We start from the raw sequence: 23,198 nt of genomic DNA, 5'->3' as shown, positions 1-23,198 counted from the left end.
GACGATGTTGGTGATGATGGTAATAATGATGATGATGATGACGGTGATGATAAGTTATAACGGAATAACCATCGTTAATACGTATGGTTATGATAAGCAGAGATAAATGTAAAGAAGGATAATTGAGATATAAATTGCTTTTGGACGAATGCGAAAATCACAATGAAAATAAAATAAGATGTTTTCCTTAATCTACATATATATTCAAAACAGCAAATTTATCTCGATTGACATGCGCATGAAATAACCTTTATCAAAAATATCAAAATTAACTGAATATTCAAGATAAGGAAGAACTCTTGGTGGACACTGATTTATAAATGATTATTAAAAATGGGTCATGTACGCACTCCCAGAGGGAGAAAGGAAAGAAAGAAGAGGGGGAGGGGGTGAAAGAAAGGGAGAAAGAATTAAAGAAAAAAGGGTAAGAAATTAGAAAAATAAAGGAGCAAAGATTAAAAGAAGAGTAGGAAAGAAACATGATAACAATAATATCGGTTTTTCGAAATAATTCTCAAGAAAGTAAGACTGGTTTCAAAAACTGTGTATGATGGCGCTATTCTATTTTCTTAAACGGTGGCATTACTTTTGGTACACTATGTGCGTAATAGGTTCTTCGTGATTTAAGTCTGTTTTTCATCATGGAATCGTTTTAAGATAATTGACAATAAATCATAATTACTCGGATACTGATTTATCTTGACAGTATTACAGTGGAGCTCTAAAGTCAGTGAATCCCACCGAAAATGAACATAATTTGTATTTCAAGTGTTCTAGTTCTGCCATTTTTTTTTATCTAATAATGAATTAATTTGATAAACTTTCAAATTCGATAAAGTTTGTTAATCTATGGGCTCGCTGCGTATCGTAGTGTTGTTGTCTATATTCAACACCCAGCATGAAGAAGTGCATGCATTTTGTGGTGGGGTTCAATAACTTTTGAGAAGGAACAGATTACAAGGAACGGGAACCACTATTACAAAGGTATTAAAAAATAAAGCTAGAAAAAAAATATACAAAGAAAGTATTACCCCCCGAACGGACATAGAAAAACTTTAAGAGAAAAGAATGAACAACAATGAGAGACAACAATAAACATTGAGAAAAAACACCTTACTATAAGAAAACAGAATGAAAAAAGGGAAAATACACAAAGAAAAAATAAACTCAGAAAGAAATAAAGAGAGAGAGGGGAGGGGGGGAGAGGGGGGGGGGAGAATATGACAAGAGTAGATCAGGAGTACATGAGATGAAACCCGAGCGAGAATCAGAGATGAGAGAAAGATACAAATATTTTTTTATATAATTATCACAACACAAACATTAATGAATAATTTTCTTTTACTCAAACAATTTTGTAAAAAGAGCATAAAACCACAATGTCACAAAACAATATCAACATACAGACTCAGAACTTTCCATTGAAGATTTTTGTACTTGTTACCGAATAAGATCTCTCAAAATACAGAACATTTAGTCAGATACCATAACAGAATCACTTCTCGATAGAGATGCATTACAATATTGAAAATATCAAATCATCCATGCTGGGATTTTACACACGAAGACAAAAATTGTGGAAAAATGACCCTTTTTCACATTATCAGATCTAAATGATGAAAACAGATTCTGTCTGTAAAGGAAAATTGGAACATTTAAGTCAGGTAACCTGATGAAATATTTTCTTGATAGAGAAAAAGAGATTCATAAAACATTGGAAATATGATGAAATCATCCATTCTTGGATTTATGCATATGAAGGGAAAAACACGGAAAATGGACTCTTATGTTATTTACATAATAAGATCTGTAAATGAGTAACACTGAAAAGGAATTCTCTCTTTTAATAAAGGAAAATTCGAAAATTCAAGTAAGGTAGCCGAATAAAATATATCTTCTTGATAGAGAAATAGAGTTGCTTGCGTACAATATAATTTGAAAAATAAAATCATCCATTGTGGGATTTTGCACATAATTGCCTAATTTGATAATGACACCCCCTCTATCAACGAATGAATACATAACACGCAGTCAAGTTCAAAGGTAGCTGGGAATACCCAGTTCTATTGTTCAAAGTGGGTGTGTTTGACTTGTAGTTGAATTTGTATTGAAGTACGACAATAGTATGAAGCTGAACCATTGCGATGTAACTCGAACTCGACGTTTCAATATACATTAGTACTGATAGACATTGAGGAATTTAGATCTCGAGTTTCTAAATTTATTTAGCGATGGCTGAGAAGTGTGGATCAGAGAAAGCATCAAGCTCTTCACCGAACCTGATATGTCCATTATGTCTTGATATATTTGTCGAGGCGACAATCCTAACTTCATGTGGACACACATTTTGTAGGCGATGCCTCAAAGAATACGATCTAACCCACCAGGACCTTGATCACATGGTCTGTCCTCTCTGCAGGGAGATCACCAAGTTGTCCGCCAACCGTGTCGATGATCTCCGTCTCAATGTCTCCATCAACGGATGCGTAGACGATTACCACGCCAAGTGTGGAGGGATGAATGCTGTCCTCGAGATGCGACCAAAATGTTCTGGTTGCAAGCTTCAAGGAGATGCTGTCTCATTCTGCAGAACCTGTAATAACTACATATGTGATAAATGTTTGCAATGTCATCAATATCTGTCAGTCTTTGAAGATCATGAGATTGTCTCCATTGATGATGTCATCGAAGGGAAGGTCAGCATTGGTCATTTATTCGAGAAGTGTTCCATCCACAAACAAGAGAACAAGGATATGTTTTGTGAGGATTGTAAGGTCCATGTCTGTCAAAAGTGCGTACTTGTTGGTCATAGAGCTCATGAAATCAAGAACCATGCTGACTTTGAGCAGGAGTTACGACGGAAGGTAAATTTATTCATAATTATCACAGTAAAAATGCTGGTTGATATTAGTCAGGGGCCTTAGGCCTTAAATTTGAAGTTTTGGGGACAGAGTTTACAAAAGAACCAAACTTTGCCTATGTCACTAATTGGTCAATAGCTTCATTTTTTCCCACAGAACATGGTGTTGAAAATTGCATCTTCATGCAAAAATATGCTAATTTATGCAAATTAGCAGTATTTTGTGCATGAAGCCATATGCCATTAGGAATCAATTAATATTTTTTTTTAAAAAAGATACCAAACTTTAGGAAAGTCTCTATCAGGTCAATAGCTTTAATTTTTCCCACAGGACATGGTGTTGAAAATTGCATCTTCATGCAAAAATATGCTACTTTATGTAAATTTGCAGTAATTTGTGCATGATGCCATATGCCAATGGGAATTAATAAAAGTTAATAAAACGATACCAAACTTTAGGAGAGTCTCTATCAGGTCAATAGCTTTAATTTTTCCCACAGAACCTGGTGCTGAAAATTGCAACTTTATGCAAAAAATATGCTACTTTATGTAAATTAGCAGTAATTTATGCATGAAGCCATATGCCAATAGGAATTGATTAATAAAAGTAAATAAAGAGATACCAAACCAAAGAAAGTCTCTTTTAGGTCAATAGCTTTAAATTTCCTTATCAAACATGATATTAAAATCATGTTTTCATGCAAAAATATGTTAATTTATGTAAATTAGCAGTTGATTTATGCATGAATAGTAAAAATTAGTAAAAAGGAATAAAAAGAAACCAAACTTAAAGAAAATCTCTATCAGATCCATAAATTTAATACCCTATCAAACGTGCTATTGAAAATCCCGTCTTCATGCAAAATATGCTAATTTATGTAAATTAGCAATTATTTTATATGTGTAAATTCGTCCCATTCCAGTGGGTTTAACAGTGGAAAAGGGGCCAAACTGTTGACGTACCTCGATCATTCAGTTCAAATCTTCGATTGTATGCTATTGAAAATCTCGTTTCCATGCAAAAGTGTGTTCTATTATGTAAATTAACAATAATTTATGTATGAAGCTGTATTCCATTGACTAATATATATTACATTAAGCATAAAGCCGTATGCCAACCAGAATCGAGCCGAATTTAGCCCAAATCCTCCGATTTTCGCCAAATGACGACCTGAATAACGACCGAATCGAACGATTATGCCCGAATTTGCAAAGTACGCCACAAAATTTTCCGAAAATGTGCCAGATTCTTTCGAAATGGGCTATAATTCACCGATTCGGCAGCTTTTTGGATGCCATCTTTCTAATTTCTGGCCAATTCATCTCATTCGTCTATATTCTTCTTTGTATTCGAGTAATGATTCATACGATATGGGGGGGGGGGGGGCAAGAGTCAGACCTTTATTTACTCTACGACTGATACGAATCGCGAATCGAGTCTTCCCAAAATACCCCAAAATGCCTCTAAAAATTCAACCGAATTCCATCAGAATACATCCCGAATGTGGCCCGAATGGAATTTGTTGTGGTCACATTCGGGAATAGTCTGGAGGGTATTCGGCTGGTTTTGAACATTTCAAAATGAGCTGAATTTTTCAGCGAATGTTCCCGAATTTCTTGCATTTACGAAGGCAAAACAGAATATTCCTGAAACCACCAGAATACGTGTATATGGATGGATTCGCAGCTGATTCGGTTCCGTTCTAACCCTAGCTCTAAGCAAAGGGTTACACCAAAACCAAATTCTCCCGAACAAAGTCGGATCAATTCTGCCCAAAATGGCCTGTATTCGGTACTTATTCATCTCGGATTCGGGGAGCTCCCGGAATCGCTTCGGAAGGATCCGGGACTATTCTGTTCTCCCTCCCCAACGGAAACATTCGTGGAGAGATTCTGCTTGTCTTGGAAATTTAAAACCAGCCGAATATCCTCCAAAATACTCCAGAATGTGGCCAAGACACATTTTTTCGAGCCACATTTCGGATGTATTTGGATGGAATTCGGTTGAATTAATTTTGGGGAGGCATATGGACAATTATCTTGGGAAGTCGATAGCTCTGATTCGGGACCTATTCCAGACAGATTCGACTCTGATTCGGCCAAAAATTGATTGGGAGAAATTGGTCTTGGTGTTACCTTAGTTTTAGAGATAGAGATCAATTCATAAGCCAATAAAGAAAAATCACTGAAATTATTCAAGTCACCTTCAATCAAGGGACGACAGAAAAAAAAGGAGGATCAGGTCTCTTTGCTCAATTCTTATGTGTCCCTGCATGGACAGCTTTTCCTGCCATGAGAACCATCCCTATACTCTCCTCTTTCTGACAGGGGAAAACTCTACTTGGGAAAGAAATCTGACCTTTTGAATTGCTTTGAAAAGAAAGATGAAATACTGTTTATCTTTTCCATATGATTTCGGGTTTTTTTTAATTGTGAAAGGGGTATGCACAGGATTTATAATTTGCATAAATTTGCATTTTAAACATGATGCTCTCCTCTGGTCGCATGGAAAGTCACCATAATGAATGAATTGTGTAACAATGTCTCATATGCAGTGTTGTGCTTGTCCCTCGGTTTAAAACCTCAAAATAGGATAGTTGATGAGTTTTACACATATTTGCATAAATTTGCATTAACATTGAAAATTTATTCTTATTCAGGAGCTGTACAGAAATCAATCTAGATTTGATGCCCCGGGAAAATAAATCCCAAATACCCCCCCCCCCCCCCGAAAAAAGAAAAGAAATAGGCTTCTATAGAAAAGTTGAGGTTTGTTCTATACATATACATTAATTCACGGTGAATAGTGTGATGTTGCATAATTTTGCATAAATTAGCACTATGAAAAAGGATTCCAGTCATTGATATCGAGGCATCCTATCAAGAATTAATGCTTTTGGTACCAGTGACACATGTGGAAAAAAGTTGTGATTTTGACAATTCTATATGTCGATATATGGTAATACATGTGTTTTTACATGTGATTTGCATATAATTTGCATAAATTAACCTTAAAAATTGATTCATACTCACCAATTTTATAAAAATCGACCTGCAGTTGAATGTTTAGCAAAAGAAGACCCAAATACACAAAAATTGGGCATTTAAAAATTATTTTTAGTGAGATATTGTGAATTATGAGTTTTTTGCATAAAATTTGCATAAATTAGCATTTTAAAATAGGGTGCCCTTCACCGATTTCGGGGCACCCTATCTAGAATTAATGCTTTTGATACCAGGGACCCACATGCAAAAAATGGCGCTTTTGTAAATCCTGTCCCCAAAATTTTGCTAAGGCCCCTGACTATATTGTATACATCGTTGTTTACTATGCATACCTTACAGTGGATGTTTAAAATTTCAAACAACCATGCTTAATTTTAATTGAGAATCAAATATAAAAAAATAAAACTTTGCTGTTTAAGAGTCTAAACACTTTAAAATCTATTTAAACAAGTAATGTATAAAGGTGAAATAGCTTATATAAAAATGAAACAAAGCGTACACTCTTAAAAAGTTTGGGCAAAAAGGACCAATTATTAACCATCACTGGGTAACACACTATCTGTCAAAATTTGGTAATAAAACTATTAATTGGGTAATAAATTTGCTTAATTGGATAATAATTGCTCAGAATATATAAACATGTATATATATATATTTTTTTTACAAATATCACCAAACACAATGGACAGTATGTTGCCCAGCATTTTATGTGTGTATAATCGGTAGATTTAACATGGTTATCAATACTCAGGGCGATCATTGAGCAGAAAATGATGAAAACTATTTAATTGATAAGAATTAACACCAAAGATCATACCACTTTTAATAATGATTTTGATTGTGATGACGATAATTATAATGATAATCACAATATCAAGACATATAAGATATTAAGAACAGTAATAGTAAAAATAAAGATAATATTAATGATAATGAAATATCAAAGATAATAATAATGATACTACTACTACTACTGCTAATTATAACACGAATAATGATAGTTATAATAATGACATAATGAATAAGAATATATAAATCAATATTGATTAATAAAATAAAATATAGATGGTGTTGAATACAGATTGACAATGATATATGATGATTTTTAATACCATCATCAGCATCTAAAATGTTGTTTCATTTGATTATGTAACTTATTCTTTATGTTGAACTACATTGATGATTATTATCGTTATAGTTTCAATATGACAAATAATTTTGTAATTATATGCTGTCTCTCTTCAAGCTTATTCAGATTGTCGTACGTCATTCTGTATGATTTCTTTGTTTGTAGAGTATCAGTATTTCTTATATTCGCCTTTATGGAATATTTCCAGATATAACTCGCTGTTTTTACTTATCACTTTCAATTCGTAGGTGACAGACCTTGCTCAGCGATGTGCTGACAAGAAAGCAGAGCTGGAAAAGAACATTCAGAACATAGAAATACAACGTCATGAGGTACACACTGCAGTGCAGACACTACTAGATGATGTCAGGCAAGCCTACAGTATCAAGGCCAAGGAGCTGGAAGAAAATCTTCGAAATCTCACCGACCAAATACATGCCTTACAGCATAGTTTTGATGACGACCTCAATGTCTTGAAGTCAAAAGATCGACAGAGGATCAAGAGTATTTGTAGTTCAATTACTTTGGTAGATAATGACAGACTGGGTCATCTTGAGACAGACACTCTATCTGCTCATATCTTGCTCTGTGAGGAGCTGGATGCCATGCTGAAGGAGGTTACTGATCACACTTCTGCGGAAGCTATTAGGAAGAAAGCACAGGAGAAGAGGTTCAAACCAGCAGACGATACTCGTCTTGACCTCGGGAGTATTTCAGGATCAGATCCCAAGATGGAAGTCATTCAGTGTGTTGATCTACGGGAAGGGATGTGCGGTATGGCACCGTACTCCAATAGCACTGTCGCTATCGGGTATGGGAGGTATGCACAAGGTATTGATATCATTGATTCAAATGGTGGAAAGCAGCGGTATAGTAACATATTAGCCTTAAATGACATGAATTGTTATGATCTGGTTGTGCAACGGGACGGGGCGTTTTGCGTGTCCACTGGTAGAACAGAAGCCCACATCTACTCTCGCCTTGGCTCTAGGAAAGCAACAATCCACGTGAGAGACAGTCAATATCTTCTCAGAGTTAACAGTAGTCCATCAGATGAAATCATCATTACTAACTATGGAAAACAAGTCTATATCTATGACCCGACAGGATCCACTCTTAAACACACTGTTCAAACAAAGCACGATACGGATCAGGCATCTACCACCAGGACGGGTTTGATCGTCACGAGTTCATGTTTTGCCGATCCAAGCGTGGTGACGGTCTATGACAGGGATGGGAATGCTGGTGAGTCTCTACAAGCTCCACGGCGTGTCTACCTGTTTGCTGCTGTGGATGAGCAGGACAGGGTGTATGTAGCGAGTGTTGATGAGAAGAATAGTAGCGTCGTGATCAGGCTCTATGATCTTGATGGTCTGAACCTGAAGGAAAGAGTTGAGTTCAATGCACTTAATATGACATTGGATACTTGGTGGTGTTACTTGGTTTCCATCTCTCCAGACATGCTGGCCTTTGCTTGTTACAAGAAGTTATATTTCATGAATGTATCACTGTAATCTACGTTATATCATACCATGTAGTATGGAAACTGACATGCTTTCATCCTGCTCCAAATCTACTTTAACACGTGTCGATATGTTTTTACTTACCATGTGATATCTTCATCCAATGATAAAATCAGTTAATGTGATAAAGATACGGTACAATTTAATTCGTAGAAAATGTGTTAATTGAAAAAAAGACTTTGTGTTGCAGCCACAAGGTCGATAAAACGTGGAAATTTTAACATTTAATTCAACATACAAGTGATAAATAAAATGAATCATTTAATGAATTGTAATAATGCAAGTCATTTTGCACCAATTTTCCGATTATTGAAAATACTATTCAGTCTGCAACAAACACAGGCCTATATATCGCGCTTATCATTGTAATTATCGAGTGATAGCAAAATTACCAACTTAAAACCCGAAATATAACTAAGATTTATTGAAATATAACAAAGTAATCAGCAAACGTAATTAAAAATAAATCAAGAGAATTACTATGATACATACTAATGAATATATTTACAGTGCATAAGGGGTACAAACGCACCATAAGCACAAAGACTACGCTCTATTAGACCATTTTGCTTTCACATCATGCGAAGTTTTCGTAGCATCATATTGATGTATGATCGCTATTTGTTATTCAGTTAAATTATCGTGGATAATTGAATGATAAGATGCTTTCTTTTGGACCGTCTAGAATATTCTTCCATTTTATTTTTGATTATTAATTATATAATCTTCTCCAAAAGGGAAAGATGTACCAACCGCTTAAAACCATTTATTTGAAAAAAATGAAATATTTGCTGGTGAAAACTTTTTATATAGGTATTGTTTCAGAATAGTCTTGAAAATATTCCATTTTGATTTCCTTTCTTTTAAGAATGCAAACAAGACATCTCAAGAATAACATTGTTTTCAGTCTTCTTTTAATTTGTCATAAGTCCCTCTGAATTTGAATGAAAGCAATATAATGGTATTTTAGATATTAGTGAACAGAAGGAGATATGAATAGACAAATATCCATTTTGTGAATAGATGCATGCAGATATAAACTTCATCTTAATCATTATATACAAGATCTCGAAGATCTCGCATGATGCTGCATATACACAATGTATTTATGTATACAATGTATAGTAAAATTACCAGACTTACACTATCTTTATATCATGGTATAGATGCATTCTTAAGAATTGTTTATATTGCAGTCATATTCCGCTATACGGGCGCCTTACGGCGAGTCTAAATCAACCGTTTTATCTAATTTTATTCAAACCACCATAATGTAGCTGGTAGAAAAAAAAAATCTTAAGACGGTCGTTTTCGACTCGCTGTACTGCGACCGTAGGGGGAAATGTGACTTGCAGCATTAGCACAGAATTTATAATTAAACTTGAATTTTACATCAAATGTTCCATTGTTATTCGACTCGTATACTCCAGTGGTTGGCATAATGTTCTAATGCACTCGTGTATCATACAATAATCACCTTGAGGATCGCCACAAAACCATGACTTTGACACCCATTTACAAGTTTTTTAAAGATCATTTCTGCAATCTTTATCCCATTTGCATATAACGAAAACAAACCGGTGTCAAAAAACTAAACCGCTCCTTTTTTCGATATTCCGAATGGAATTTAAATCAAGTATGAATTGAAATATATTGACGAGGCTAAAATAAAAATAAATAAATAAAATAAAACTAGTTTTATTTTTTAGTACAAGCCCAAAATGCAGAATTCTTTTCGATTGCGAGTTTAGGATCGTGACAACAGCCTTTCTTTAATAAAAAACCTGCTTAAAAAAACCTTTACACGATGATTCAAGAGACCTTTAACGTAGATGAACAACTCCAGGTCGATCTGTGGTTATTTTCTTTTAATAACATTTCATTGTATTTTGAATTTGATGTAAAAATGACTTTTTTCTTGTGTAAATATCACGATTTATATTTTAGAAATGCATGTTATCGAGTATGAGATTCTCTTGTATATAGTTTTTAGTACCTTTAGCAAGGCGTCTATCCACACTTTGCCACTCTCGACCCAGGTGCTAAATGGGTACCCGGTAGGATGTGAAAGTCATCGTATATCGCAAATACAATCGATACAGCCGCATGAAATAATACTTTTTCCCTGATTGTTTCATTCACTTATTCAGGCCCATTTTTTTACAGCATACGGAAAAAGTAGTATAATAGCATGGAAATACAGAAATTAATATGTTATCGATAGGCTGACGCTGACTGATTTATATTTGTAAAATTAATATTTGTAAATATATAAATCCGTTTAATTTAACATTATCAATAAATTTTAATGTTCGATCATTTCATTCGCTAACGTAGACTTCCATGTGTAGTAGAGTAGCTCTATCAAAACAAAAGAGAAAAATGAAAACAAATGGATTTACGATGGCTTTATGAGATATAAAAACAACAAACGAGGGGAAGTCGACCGGGGGCCCGTATACACAAAGCTTAGCAATGATCGTAGAACATTTTTCTACGATTGATTGCATTGACTATAATGTATCATCAATCGTTAAAATCAAGCGTGCGCTTAATTGCTAACCTTTGTGTTACTAGGCCCATTAGTTGCTTTCTAAAAGCTACCCAATCACATTAACCCCGAAGTAGATCGAGCACATAATTATGGAGGTTTGTTATATCGTTTTTCTTTTAATTGAACCTATGTTTTTCTCAATATTCATTAAACTCTGAATATCATAAATTTGAATCGAGTCTGTTCAAACTTTGAATGCAAACTAGAAAGGATGAGAGAGAGAGGCAATCAGAGAGAGTTAGGGGGAGAAGGGGAAGAGAAAGAGAGAGAGGGGGGGGGGTAGAATATGGGAGGAGTGGATCAGGAGTACATGAGATGAAACCAGAGATAGAATCAAAGAGAAGAGAAGGATAAGGAGAGAAATCTTTAGAACTATCACAAATGAAAAATAACTGAATAATTTATCTTAACGTCCCTCAACTGTCCCCCAACCGTGTCGATGATCTCTGCCTTAATGTCTCCATCAACGGTTGCGTAGGGTTATAGGAGAGGAATTATATAAACAGTAAATCTTTAGAAATACCAAAAATGAAACATGAATAGAAGGATAAGGAGAGAAATCTTTAGAACTACCACAAATAAAAAATAACTGAATAATTTCTTAACGTCTCTTAACCGTGTCGATGATCTCTGCCTAAATGTCTCCATCAATGGTTGCGTAGGGTTATAGGAGAGGAAGATAGACAGAAAAATCTTAGAAACCAGAAATGAAACATGAATGAATAATTTCTCTTAAAAACAATATAAAGAAGAACATAAAATCACAATTACACAAAACAATATCAATCGATATACAAACTCAGAAATTAAAGATTAATATCTTTTTTAACCGAATAAGATCTGTCTTACACATATATTAAATTATAAATGATATAGAAAAAGATCCCGCAATGAGTTACACAGAGATTACTCTAAAGATGGCAATTTGATCGTTTAAGTCACGTAATCTATGAATGAAATATCTTCTTGATAGAGAAATGGAGATTATACAATAGTGGAAATATCAAATTATACAGTCGGGGATTTTTGCACATGAAGACGAAAATTATATGAAAAAATGCTCATTTTCATTTTTACACAAATGATTCCTAAATGAGTACAGATTACTGGGTTGCGGGCCCAAAATTTGAAACCATGTCTCTAAGCAATTAAGAATTGAAGTTGATGTGAAAAGGAAAGTATTTAAGAACTATATGGTCCTCTTCAAATGGGGGGGTGCTAGGGAACTGGAATTTAATATTTAAACGTTGCCTGCATGAAATGAGGGGATTAGGCAACGGGAGGTGGGGGGGGGGTAGTGGTTGGTGATTGAATAAAGGGGATAATGATATCCCTTGGGATCTGCTGCCGTAGCAAGAAAAGGGGGCCGAAAGAAATTACCAGTCCTTCCATTATTATGTGACTACCCTACGGCCTATTAATCTACAAGTAACTCCCTTTGAAATATGAGGAAAACGTTAATAAGCTCCTACATGTCACGCTATGTGCTTTAAAGATTAATTAGATTATAGCTTTCTTTGAATCTGTCATTTTTAATAGGTAAATGATTCTTTAAATTTACACTTTTTTCTCATTGAAACTATATATTAAAGAACCTTTCAACCAAAACAATCATTTTAAAAGATCTTCTTTTCCAGGTATTATCACGTGACTAATTTTCCAGATCACATTCTACATTGAAATTTTGTTTGGTTTCAAATACAAATCAAAGCGCCAATACTCTTAAAACAAATCAGTCAAATTGACTAGACCAGTAGTCAGCTGGGTGCAACTGATATGGCAATCACTGATAGTCACGTTTTTAGAGTGCAGTATCCAACACTACGATCCAATTAAGTCCTTCACAGTAAAAACTTTTGGGTTTCTTCATACAAGACTGTTTACTATATGAATCTCACAGTAGTTGTTAAACCTTTTAAAGAAACATGCTTGATTTATTAATGTTGTTTCAGACTTTAAACAACGTTTAAACAACTCCTGTAAAGTTGATTTAGCAAAACAGCGCGGTATATGTATACATGTTTTAAACAGCTTCTTGGCTGTGTTGCTTCAGTCAAACAATGCCAAGGCCAGCACGGATCGATAAATCTCGAATAATTAGATAATCAGTTGAAAATAGGAATATCTGCATTCTGGCTAATCAACCTTTGTAATAGATAAAACTGACAAGAGTTTGTAGTGGAAGAACAATTATGATGACATAGTCATCAGGTAGTCACATGGAGTCAGCACCATACATGCTATTGATATATAATTATCATACCCACTTCTATTTTTAGGAAGTTTATACTGCGCAGCAGTGTGCTTTTACCTTTGATTGTAATAAAAAAAGTAATACGAGGCTTTTGGACCATTGTGTACTAAATATATATAAGCGGAATGAAAAAAAATCCCTCTTTCGATGAAATTATGCATACTTAACGCTGCCAAGTTCAAAGGTAGGTGGGAATTCCCAGTTCTATTAATAGAAAGTTCCTACTTCAATTCACAGTAGTGTGCTTTTACAATTCGCCTCAATTCGCGCTTGAAATTTTTGTATAGATATCAAACCTGTTTGAATATGAAGTCTAGACGTATTTTATGCTTTGCTTTGATACAATGTCTATTTGACTATGCTAATGCGGCTTGGTACGGTAGCCTGGGTATTACGGATAAGAAAAAGCTTAGAATAATCCAAAATAAAATTGTGAGATACATAAATGTTTTAGGACCAAGAGCACATGTCGGATGTAATGAACTTGAAAGGGCAGGATTACTTCATGTAGATCACAGATCACAACAATTAGTATTACACCATGTGCATAAAATATTCTATTCGGATACATTAGATCATTATATAGCAAATAATTTCACCCGTGTATCAAATATCCATAGGTACGGTACTCGAAATAGTAATTTTAATTTTATATTGCCAAAACGTGAAGGACATATAGGGAACACTTTTTATTTTAATGGCATCCAATCTTGGAATGCTCTTCCCAATAAAGTAAAAGCAGTTAAAATATTTTCTCAGTTTAAGAGTGCATTAAAGAAGCACCTAAAACTGGAAGCTACTCGGGAGCAATATTACCATTAAAAATCACACATTTTGTACTGTTGGTTTCTATTTCTAATGTATACATTAGGGCATGTTAAATTATAATCTTGTTTCACATATTAGGAGGATTGTTGTTTGCTTCAGATGTTTGCATATTATTTGACTGATGTAACATGTATGTATTTTATTATCTTTTACATATTCCAGTTTTGTTACAATATGTTAATGTTTTATACTAACTATAGGACCCCATTGGAAATAAGCCTTTCGGCTTTCATGGGCTATCCTGTCAAGGTATTCTTCAATTTCATTGTAATCTCTTGTGATATTCTTGACGAATAAAATCAATCAATCAATCAATCAATCAATTGCAGCACTACGAGTGATTTGTATCGAAATGCACTGTTGGCTTCGTAGGTTGTCATGTGATAGTTCTTGTGGTTGGATTTAATTAGATCTCTTTATTTAGCAATGGCTGAGAAGTGTGGATCAGAGAAAGCATCAAGCTCTTCGTCGAACCTGATATGTCCCTTATGTCTTGATATATTTGTCGAGGCAACAATCCTGACTTCATGTGGACACACATTTTGTAGGCGATGCCTCAAGAAATACGACCTAACCCACCAGGACCTTGATCACATGGTCTGTCCTCTCTGCAGGGAGATCACCAAGTTGTCCGCCAACCGTGTCGATGATCTCCGCCTCAATGTCTCCATCAACGGATGCGTAGACGATTATCACGCCAAGTGTGGAGGGATGAATGCTGTCCTTGAGATGTGCCAGAAATGCACCGCTTGCAAATCTCTGAAAGACGCTGTATCATTCTGCAGAACATGTAATTATTACATGTGCGATGAGTGCTTACATTGTCATCAACATCTTACAGTTGTCTTCAAAGGTCATGAGATTGTATCCCTGGATGATGTCATCGAAGGGAAGGTCAGCATTGGTCATTTATTCGAGAAGTGCTCCATCCACAAACAAGAGAACAAGGATATGTTTTGTGAGGATTGTAAGGTCCACGTCTGTCACAAGTGCGTACTCGTTGATCATCAATATCACAAAATCAAGAACCAGGTTAACTTTGAGCAGGAGTTGCGACAGAAGGTGAATTTATTCATAATTATCACAGCAAAAACGCTGTATAAAAATCTGTATAACACTGTTCACTATTTGAACCTTACAGTAGTTGTTTAGAAGTTTAGACAACCAGACTTTTTTTCAGAATCAAATATCAATAATCAAACTTAGCTGTTTACAAGTTTAAACACTTGTTTAGAGCGTACACTCTTAAAAAGGTTGGGCAAAAGGCCAAATTTTTAACCATCCCTTGGCAACATATTATCCATACTACTATTAGTTAAAGTCTGTCCAAATTGGGTAATAAAAGCTAATAATTGGGTAATACATTTGCTGAATGAGACAATAACTGCCCAGAATATATATGTATATATTTTTTGTACTAACAAACATTACTCAACACAGTGGACAGTATGTAGATTCATGATGAAAACACCAACGATCACACCATTTTTTTTAATGATTACGATGATGATGAAACTGATGACGACAATAATGATAATCACAATATCAAGATATACAAGATATTAAGAACATTAACAGTAAAAAAAGAAACAATACTAATAAAATAATGATAGTAATTAAGGTAACAGGAATAATAATAGTCATGATAATGATATAATAAATAAGACTTTAGAACAGAATATTGATTAATAAAATAACAATATATATAGATGTTGTTGAATACAGATTGACAATGATATATGATGATTTTTAATACCATCATCAGCATCTAAAATGTTGTTTCATTTGATTATGTAACTTATTCTTTGTGTTGAACTACATTGATGATTATTATCGTTGTTGTTTCAATATGACAAACAATTTTGTAATTATATGCTGTCTCTCTTCAATCTTATTCAGATTGTCGTACGTCATTCTGTATGATTTCTTTGTTTGTAGAGTATCAGTATTTCTTATATTCGCCTTTATGGAATATTTCCAGATATAACTCGCTGTTTTTACTTATCACTTTCAATTCGTAGGTGACAGACCTTGCTCAGCGATGTGCTGACAAGAAAGCAGAGCTGGAAAAGAACATTCAGAACATAGAAATACAACGTCATGAGGTACACACTGCAGTGCAGACACTACTAGATGATGTCAGGCAAGCCTACAGTATCAAGGCCAAGGAGCTGGAAGAAAATCTTCGAAATCTCACCGACCAAATACATGCCTTACAGCATAGTTTTGATGACGACCTCAATGTCTTGAAGTCAAAAGATCGCCAGAGGATCAAGAGTATTTGTAGTTCAATTACTTTGGTAGATAATGACAGACTGGGTCATCTTGAGACAGACACTCTATCTGCTCATATCTTGCTCTGTGAGGAGCTGGATGCCATGCTGAAGGAGGTTACTGATCACACTTCTGCGGAAGCTATTAGGAAGAAAGCACAGGAGAAGAGGTTCAAACCAGCAGATGATACTCGTCTTGACCTCGGGAGCATCTCAGGATCAGATCCCAAGATGGAAGTCATTCAGTGTGTTGATCTACGGGGAGGGATGTGCGGTATGGCACGGTACTCGCAAAGCAGTGTCGCTATCGGGTATGGGAGCACTGCACAAGGTATTGATATCATTGATTCAAATGGTGGAAAGCAGTGGTATAATAACATATTAGCCTTAAATGACATGAATTGTTATGATCTGGTTTTGCAACGGGACGGGGCGTTATGCGTGTCTACTGGTACTACAGAAGCCCACATCTACTCTCGCCTTGGCTCCAGGAAAGCAACAATCCACGTGAAAGACAATAGATATTTTCTCAGAGTTAACAGAAGTCCATCAGATGAAGTAATCATTACTAACTATGGAAAACAAATCTATATCTATGACCCGACAGGATCCACCCTCAAACACACTGTTCAAACAAAGCACGAAACGGAGCAGGCATCTATCACCAGGACGGGTTTGATCGTCACGAGTTCATGTTGGGTCAATCCAAGCGTAGTGACGGTCTATGACAGGGGTGGGAATGCTGGTGAGTCTCTACAAGCTCCAGAGGGTGTCTACCTGTATGCTGCCGTGGATGAGCAGGACAGGGTGTATGTAGCGAGTGTTGATATGGATAATAGTAGCGTCGTGATCAGGCTCTATGATCTTGATGGTCTGAACCTGAAGGAAAGAATTGAGTTCAAAGCATTTGATATGACATTGGTTTGGAGTTTGTGTTACTTCGTTTTCCTCTCCCCAGACATGCTCGCCTTTGCTTGTCACACGAAGTTATATTTCATCAAGGTATTACTGTAATCACACATACACCATGTATATTACTGACCATGTGACATCTACATCCAATGACAAAATCACTTAATGTGATATAAATAACATACAATTTAATTCGTAGAAGATGTGTTGAAAAAAACGAACATGTTTCGCAGCCAGAAGCTGGATAAAACATGTAAATTTTAGAATTCAATTCGACAATATTCGAGTGATACAAGTGATAACGAAAATGAATCGATTAATGAAGTATAAATACTATACATTATTTTGCACCAATTTTCCGACTATTGAATATACAGTTTCGTCTGCAACAAACACAGGCATACCGTGCTTATTATTGTAATTATCAAGTGATAGCAAAATTACTAACTTAAAAACTGAAATATAACAAAGCGTTTATTGTAATATAACAAAGTAATAAGCATACGTAATTGAAAATATATTAAGAGAATTACTATAATACATATTATAGAATGGATGAGAAAATCCCCGCAATCTGATTGGTTGAGAGCTATGCAAGAATTTTTACTGGGCTGCACGAACGATATCCCGATAATCAAAACGATATCCACTGTAAACAAGCTATCGCCCGAAAAGGTCATTGTGATGTCATCGCGCATGTACTGTTACGCTTGTTTACGTCAAAATTTTGAATTTTCGATCAAGGCATGAATGAATCAAATAAAGGATGCAAAATGATCTGTAAGTACAAATCTGGTACCGTAATCGTCATTGGGATTAAAACTGCCCGCATACTTGTTAGTTGAGAAGTCCAGACATACGATCTAATGTTAGATCTACTGCCCTGAGCTGTGAACAGCCAAATTCTCCACTCACCACTGCACTGCCCAGGGCCAGGCAGCTGCAAGCGCTGGCCCCCGGCGCGGCCCGGGCATACACACACTGCTATTGGAGGTCGGAGGCTGCCTCAAGATCTTGTCAATGCAAAGCTGTATTTGGCATTTTGGGTATAATAATGCCTTTGTGCCAACATATTATGCAGTTAAGCCCATATTTATGTTGTCCAGGGTTATCAAAGTGTCTGCATTACATTTTGGAATTTTCATGCATCCGGTAAATAAATCATGCGTCCGGTAAAAAAAATCATGCGTCCGGTAAATTTTTTCATGCGTCCGGTAAATTCAATTTACCGGATGCATGAAATTATCATGCATCCGGTAAATCATTAATTTTTGTATTTTATTCAATAAATTTTTTCCATTCTATAAAACAGATGATGCATGGGTTTCTTTCGTGGGTCAGTGGAACTGTGTGCACGCGGTAACTTTGGCATTATGGTCTAAACCCACTCGGCTGCGCCTCGTGGGTTAAACCATGCCAAAAGTTACCTTGTGCACACAGTTCCTACTGACCCACTCTAACCCATGCATCATTTGTATACTAATGAATATATTTACAGTGCATAAGGGTATAAACGTACCATAAGCACAAAGACTACGCTCTATTAGACCATTTTGCTTTCACATCATGCGAAGTTTTCGTAGCATCATATTCATGCATGATCGCTATTTGTATATTATTCAGTTAAATCATCGTGGATGATGGAATGATAAGATGCTTTCTTTTTGACCGTCTAGAAGATTCTTGCATTTTTTTTCTTATTATGTAATCTTCTCCAAAAGGGAAAGATGTACCAACCGCTTAAAACCATTTATTTGAAAAATGAAATATTTGCTGGTAAAAACTTTTTGTATAGGTATTGTTTCAGAATAGTCTTGAAAATATTCCATTTTGATTTCCTTTCTTTTAAGAATGCAAACAAGACATCTCAAGAATAACATTGTTTTCAGTCTTCTTTGAAATTGTCATAAGTCCCTCTGAATATGAATGAAAGCAATATAATGGTATTTTGTATATTAGTGAACAGAAGGAGATATGAATAGACAAATATCCATTTTGTGAATAGATGCATGCAGATATAAACTTCATCTTAATCATTATATACAAGATCTCGAAGATCTCGCATGATGCTGCATATACACAATGTATTTATGTATACAATGTATAGTAAAATTACCAGACTTACACTATCTTTATATCATGGTATAGATGCATTCTTAAGAATTGTTTATATTGCAGTCATATTCCGCTATACGGGCGCCTTACGGCGAGTCTAAATCAACTGTTTTATCTAATTTTATTCAAACCACCATAATGTAGCTGGTAGAAAAAAAATCTTAAGACGGTCGTTTTCGACTCGCTGTACTGCGGCCGTAGGGGGGAAGTATGACTTGCAGCATTAGCACAGAATTCATAATTAAACTTGAATTTTAAATCAAATGTTCCATTGTTATTCGACTCGTATATTCCAGTGGTTGGCGTATGTTCTAATGCACTCGTGTATCATATACAATAATCACCTTGAGGATCGCCACAAAACCATGACTTTGACACCCATTTACAAGTTTTTTATAGATCATTTCTTCAATCTTTATCCCATTTTGCATATAACGAAAACAAACCGGTGTCAAAACTAAACCGCTCCTTTTTCGATATTCCGAATGGAATTTAAATCAAGTATGAATTGAAATATATTGACGAGGCTAAAATAAAAATAAACAAATAAAACAAAACTAGTTTTATTTTTTAGTACAAGCCCCAAATGCGGAATTCTTTTCGATTGCGAGTTTAGGATCATGACAACAGCCTTTCTTTAATAAAAACGTGCTTAAAAAACCTTTATACGATGATTCAAGAGACCTTCAACGTAGATGGACAACTCCAGGTCGATCTGTGGTTATTTTCTTTTAATAACATTTCATTGTACTTTGAATTTGATGTAAAAGTGACCTTTTTCTTGTGTTAATATCACGATTTATATTTTAGAAATGCATGTTATCGTGTTACTGCTCTCTCAGAGGTTATTCTATGAGATTCCCTTGTATATAGTTTTTTAGTACCTTGTTTAGAACGATTCTGTTTATCATGGGTGTCGATTTGTGTTGTGAATCTTTAATTTGTTCAAGGGGCCGGGGGGTGGCTATTGTTTCATCCCCCAATTGAAGAGTATGACGTCACGGATCGACTCCAGTACTGTTTATCCAAAGGGAAAGAGTACTTTAAAAGTAAATTAATGAAAAAATTATAGTGTTGAGGAGCCGTGGTGTAGTGGTTCTGACTCTCGCCTTGTAAACAGAGGGATGCTTTGGCAAGGCGTCTATCCACACTTTGCCACTCTCGACCCAGGTGCTAAATGGGTACCCGGTAGGATGTGAAAGTCATCGTATATCGCAAATACAATCGATACAGCCGCATGAAATAATACTTTTTTCCCTGATCGTTTCATTCACTTATTCAGGCCCATTTTTTTACAGCATACGGAAAAAGTAGTATAATAGCATGAAAATACAGAAATTAATATGTTATCGATATGCTGACTGATTTATATTTGTAAAATTAATATTTGTAAATATATAAATCCGTTTAATTTAACATTATCAATAAATTTTAATGTTCGATCATTTCATTCGGTAACGTAGACTTCAATGTGTAGTAGAGTAGCTCTATCAAAACAAAAGAGAAAAATGAAAATAAATGGATTTACGATGGCTTTATGAGAGATAAAAACAACAAACGAGGGGAAGTCGACCGGGGGCCCGTATACACAAAGCTTAGCAATGATCGTAGAACATTTTTCTACGATTGATTGCATTGACTATAATGTATCATCAATCGTTAAAATCAAGCGTGCGTTTAATTGCTAACCTTTGTGTTACTAGGCCCATTAGTTGCTTTCTAAAAGCTACCCAATCACATTAACCCCGAAGTAGATCGAGCACATAATTATGGAGGTTTGTTATATAGTTTTTCTTTTAATTGAACATATGTTTTTCTCAATATTCATTAAAATTCTGAATATCATAAATTTGAATCGAGTCTGTTCAAACTTTGAATGCAAACTAGAAAGGATGAGAAAGAGAGGCAATCAGAGAGATATCTCGTTTCAATGGTAGGATCCATCATGTGACATTCTTAGGAATATACAGACTAGGCACGCATGTTATAGAACTATCAGTAAAATTCCTTTAAAAATGGGTTCTCCTGGCTTAAAATAGTAAAATCAGAATATACATTATGACATACTCCATAGCATAAAATGGCAAAACGCTGATAATTTCATCAAAATCTGATAAAACAACTAATTAATTTGTAAGTTTAGCGATATTTTGTGAAAACAGCTATGACCAGTGATAAGTGGGCTGATGTTGTGTGGTCCCAACTTTCCCTTTTCTTATTTCATTATAGGACATCACAATGCATTGTGTATAAAATTTGTTTCAACAATGATGATATTACAAATCAAAGCAGTAACCAATTTTATAACAGTGTCACCAAGGAAACGCAATGCTTATAAATTTCCTTGTCAAATTTTGATCAGGTTTTCAGTGTTTGTTTGTCCCTCTCAGTCTGAGTACCCCTTCATTATTGTATTGATCTAACTCCTCAAAAAAAGTTTGTAAATCTAACTTTGATCGATAATCCCTCCTCGGTTTTAATGAATATCAATGTGTGATTAATAGCAATAAATAGAACATTTGATTCTCCTTAAAATGATACCCTACATGATATGATTATGGATCATATGGAGGTGCAGTGCCTTGAAATATGGGGGCAAGGTCAAAATTCAAAATTTGCAAAATGACACAATATTGAAAGTCACTGTTCTTTTTTTCACTGGTGATGAGTAAGTTTCTCAGCGGTTTCTTTTAATTGTTTTCATGCACCTTAACATCAACATTAACAAGGAATCAAACACACCTCTGCACAAGCAAAAACATAACAAACAAACAGACATGCATGGGTATTTGAAACCACGACTCAAACCATGGTATCTCACAGTACCATCACTACAGAAGCAGGGGCTTGGTTTGAATAGATTTTCATCTCTATTGACACAGACAAAAGAATCATGTTCTGTAGTGACCCATCGTGACTATTTCTGCTCGTTTTGCAGCTTTTTAATTCAGACCTCATCCAACACTTTTGAATCCTGCTTTTTTCCTGATGGCATGATCATAACAAGCATGGTATCATTTTAAAGAGAATTAAATGATCTTTTGAATAATGTAAAATATGCATTGTGTAAAATTGGGAGTTGGGAGAAATTAATGGCTAAAAACAGATGTCCAAACTTTCTTTGAGGGGTTTATATTGTGTAAATAATTTTGGGTGTATATATAAAACATGTTGGTGAGGATTGTTATACTGGACTGCGGAGAAAGTGTGATTGGTTGGTTGTTAGTAATCAACCAGTGAACCGACGGCTTACGGTCCTCTCCAAGGGACCTGATAATAATATCGTATGAAAGGGCACTAGCGCTCTGACTTGTCATCTAACCCACTACACCGGATTGAGAGACCAACATAGGCCAACGATTTCATGTATGTGTGTTTATAAGCAACCGTATCCTTGAAGCATATAGCTAATATCTTTATGATTCAAATGTGTTTGTTCATATTTTCGTAGTTATCGTGTACAGTAATGTACAGTATATGCCCATCAACATAAAGCGTCGGATATATTTATTCTCATGTTTATTTCATCATGTAATGACTTCATAATTTAATCGGTTGATGAGTCATAATTTCCATATCCATTTCTTCTCCAATTCCAGGTCGTTAGGCGCAACGAACTTTTCTATTGAATATGATCATTATACAGTGCGCATCAAAACAGTTTACACTTTGAAAAAGCCCTGGGAATTATAAAATATACAACATGTGTGTAATTTTTTCACATGTATTCTTGGGTTTGGGTCT

The 23,198-nt window shown here is 35.1% G+C and overlaps 2 protein-coding genes across 2 annotated transcripts; both read left to right on the top strand.

Annotated features, from left to right (window-relative positions):
- The first annotated feature begins 2,124 nt into the window (after window positions 1–2,124).
- Window positions 2,125–8,509, top strand: LOC121427694 (E3 ubiquitin-protein ligase TRIM71-like). Its single transcript, XM_041624217.1, has 2 exons — window positions 2,125–2,864; window positions 7,244–8,509. Exons 1-2 carry the CDS (start codon window positions 2,232–2,234, stop codon window positions 8,507–8,509), a joined length of 1,899 nt encoding a protein of 632 aa, XP_041480151.1. The 5' UTR covers window positions 2,125–2,231.
- Window positions 8,510–14,580: 6,071 nt separating this feature from the next.
- Window positions 14,581–17,441, top strand: LOC121427930 (E3 ubiquitin-protein ligase TRIM71-like). The gene is made up of 2 exons (XM_041624506.1): window positions 14,581–15,216; window positions 16,176–17,441. Exons 1-2 carry the CDS (start codon window positions 14,581–14,583, stop codon window positions 17,439–17,441), a joined length of 1,902 nt encoding a protein of 633 aa, XP_041480440.1.
- Window positions 17,442–23,198: the final 5,757 nt, after the last annotated feature.

This window comes from Lytechinus variegatus, chromosome 14, assembly GCF_018143015.1.
Source record: "Lytechinus variegatus isolate NC3 chromosome 14, Lvar_3.0, whole genome shotgun sequence".
Taxonomy (NCBI): domain Eukaryota; kingdom Metazoa; phylum Echinodermata; class Echinoidea; order Temnopleuroida; family Toxopneustidae; genus Lytechinus; species Lytechinus variegatus.
The sequence above is the reverse complement of the archived record's forward strand: the minus strand, read 5'-3'. Positions and strand labels throughout refer to the sequence as shown.

Coding starts and splice junctions, on each gene's coding strand:
- LOC121427930 (XM_041624506.1), top strand. CDS start 14,581: ATGGCTGAGAAGTGTGGATCAGAGAAAGCATCAAGCTCTTCGTCGAAC. Junction 15,217..16,175: donor AGCAGGAGTTGCGACAGAAG/GTGAATTTATTC, acceptor TTCAATTCGTAG/GTGACAGACCTTGCTCAGCG.
- LOC121427694 (XM_041624217.1), top strand. CDS start 2,232: ATGGCTGAGAAGTGTGGATCAGAGAAAGCATCAAGCTCTTCACCGAAC. Junction 2,865..7,243: donor AGCAGGAGTTACGACGGAAG/GTAAATTTATTC, acceptor TTCAATTCGTAG/GTGACAGACCTTGCTCAGCG.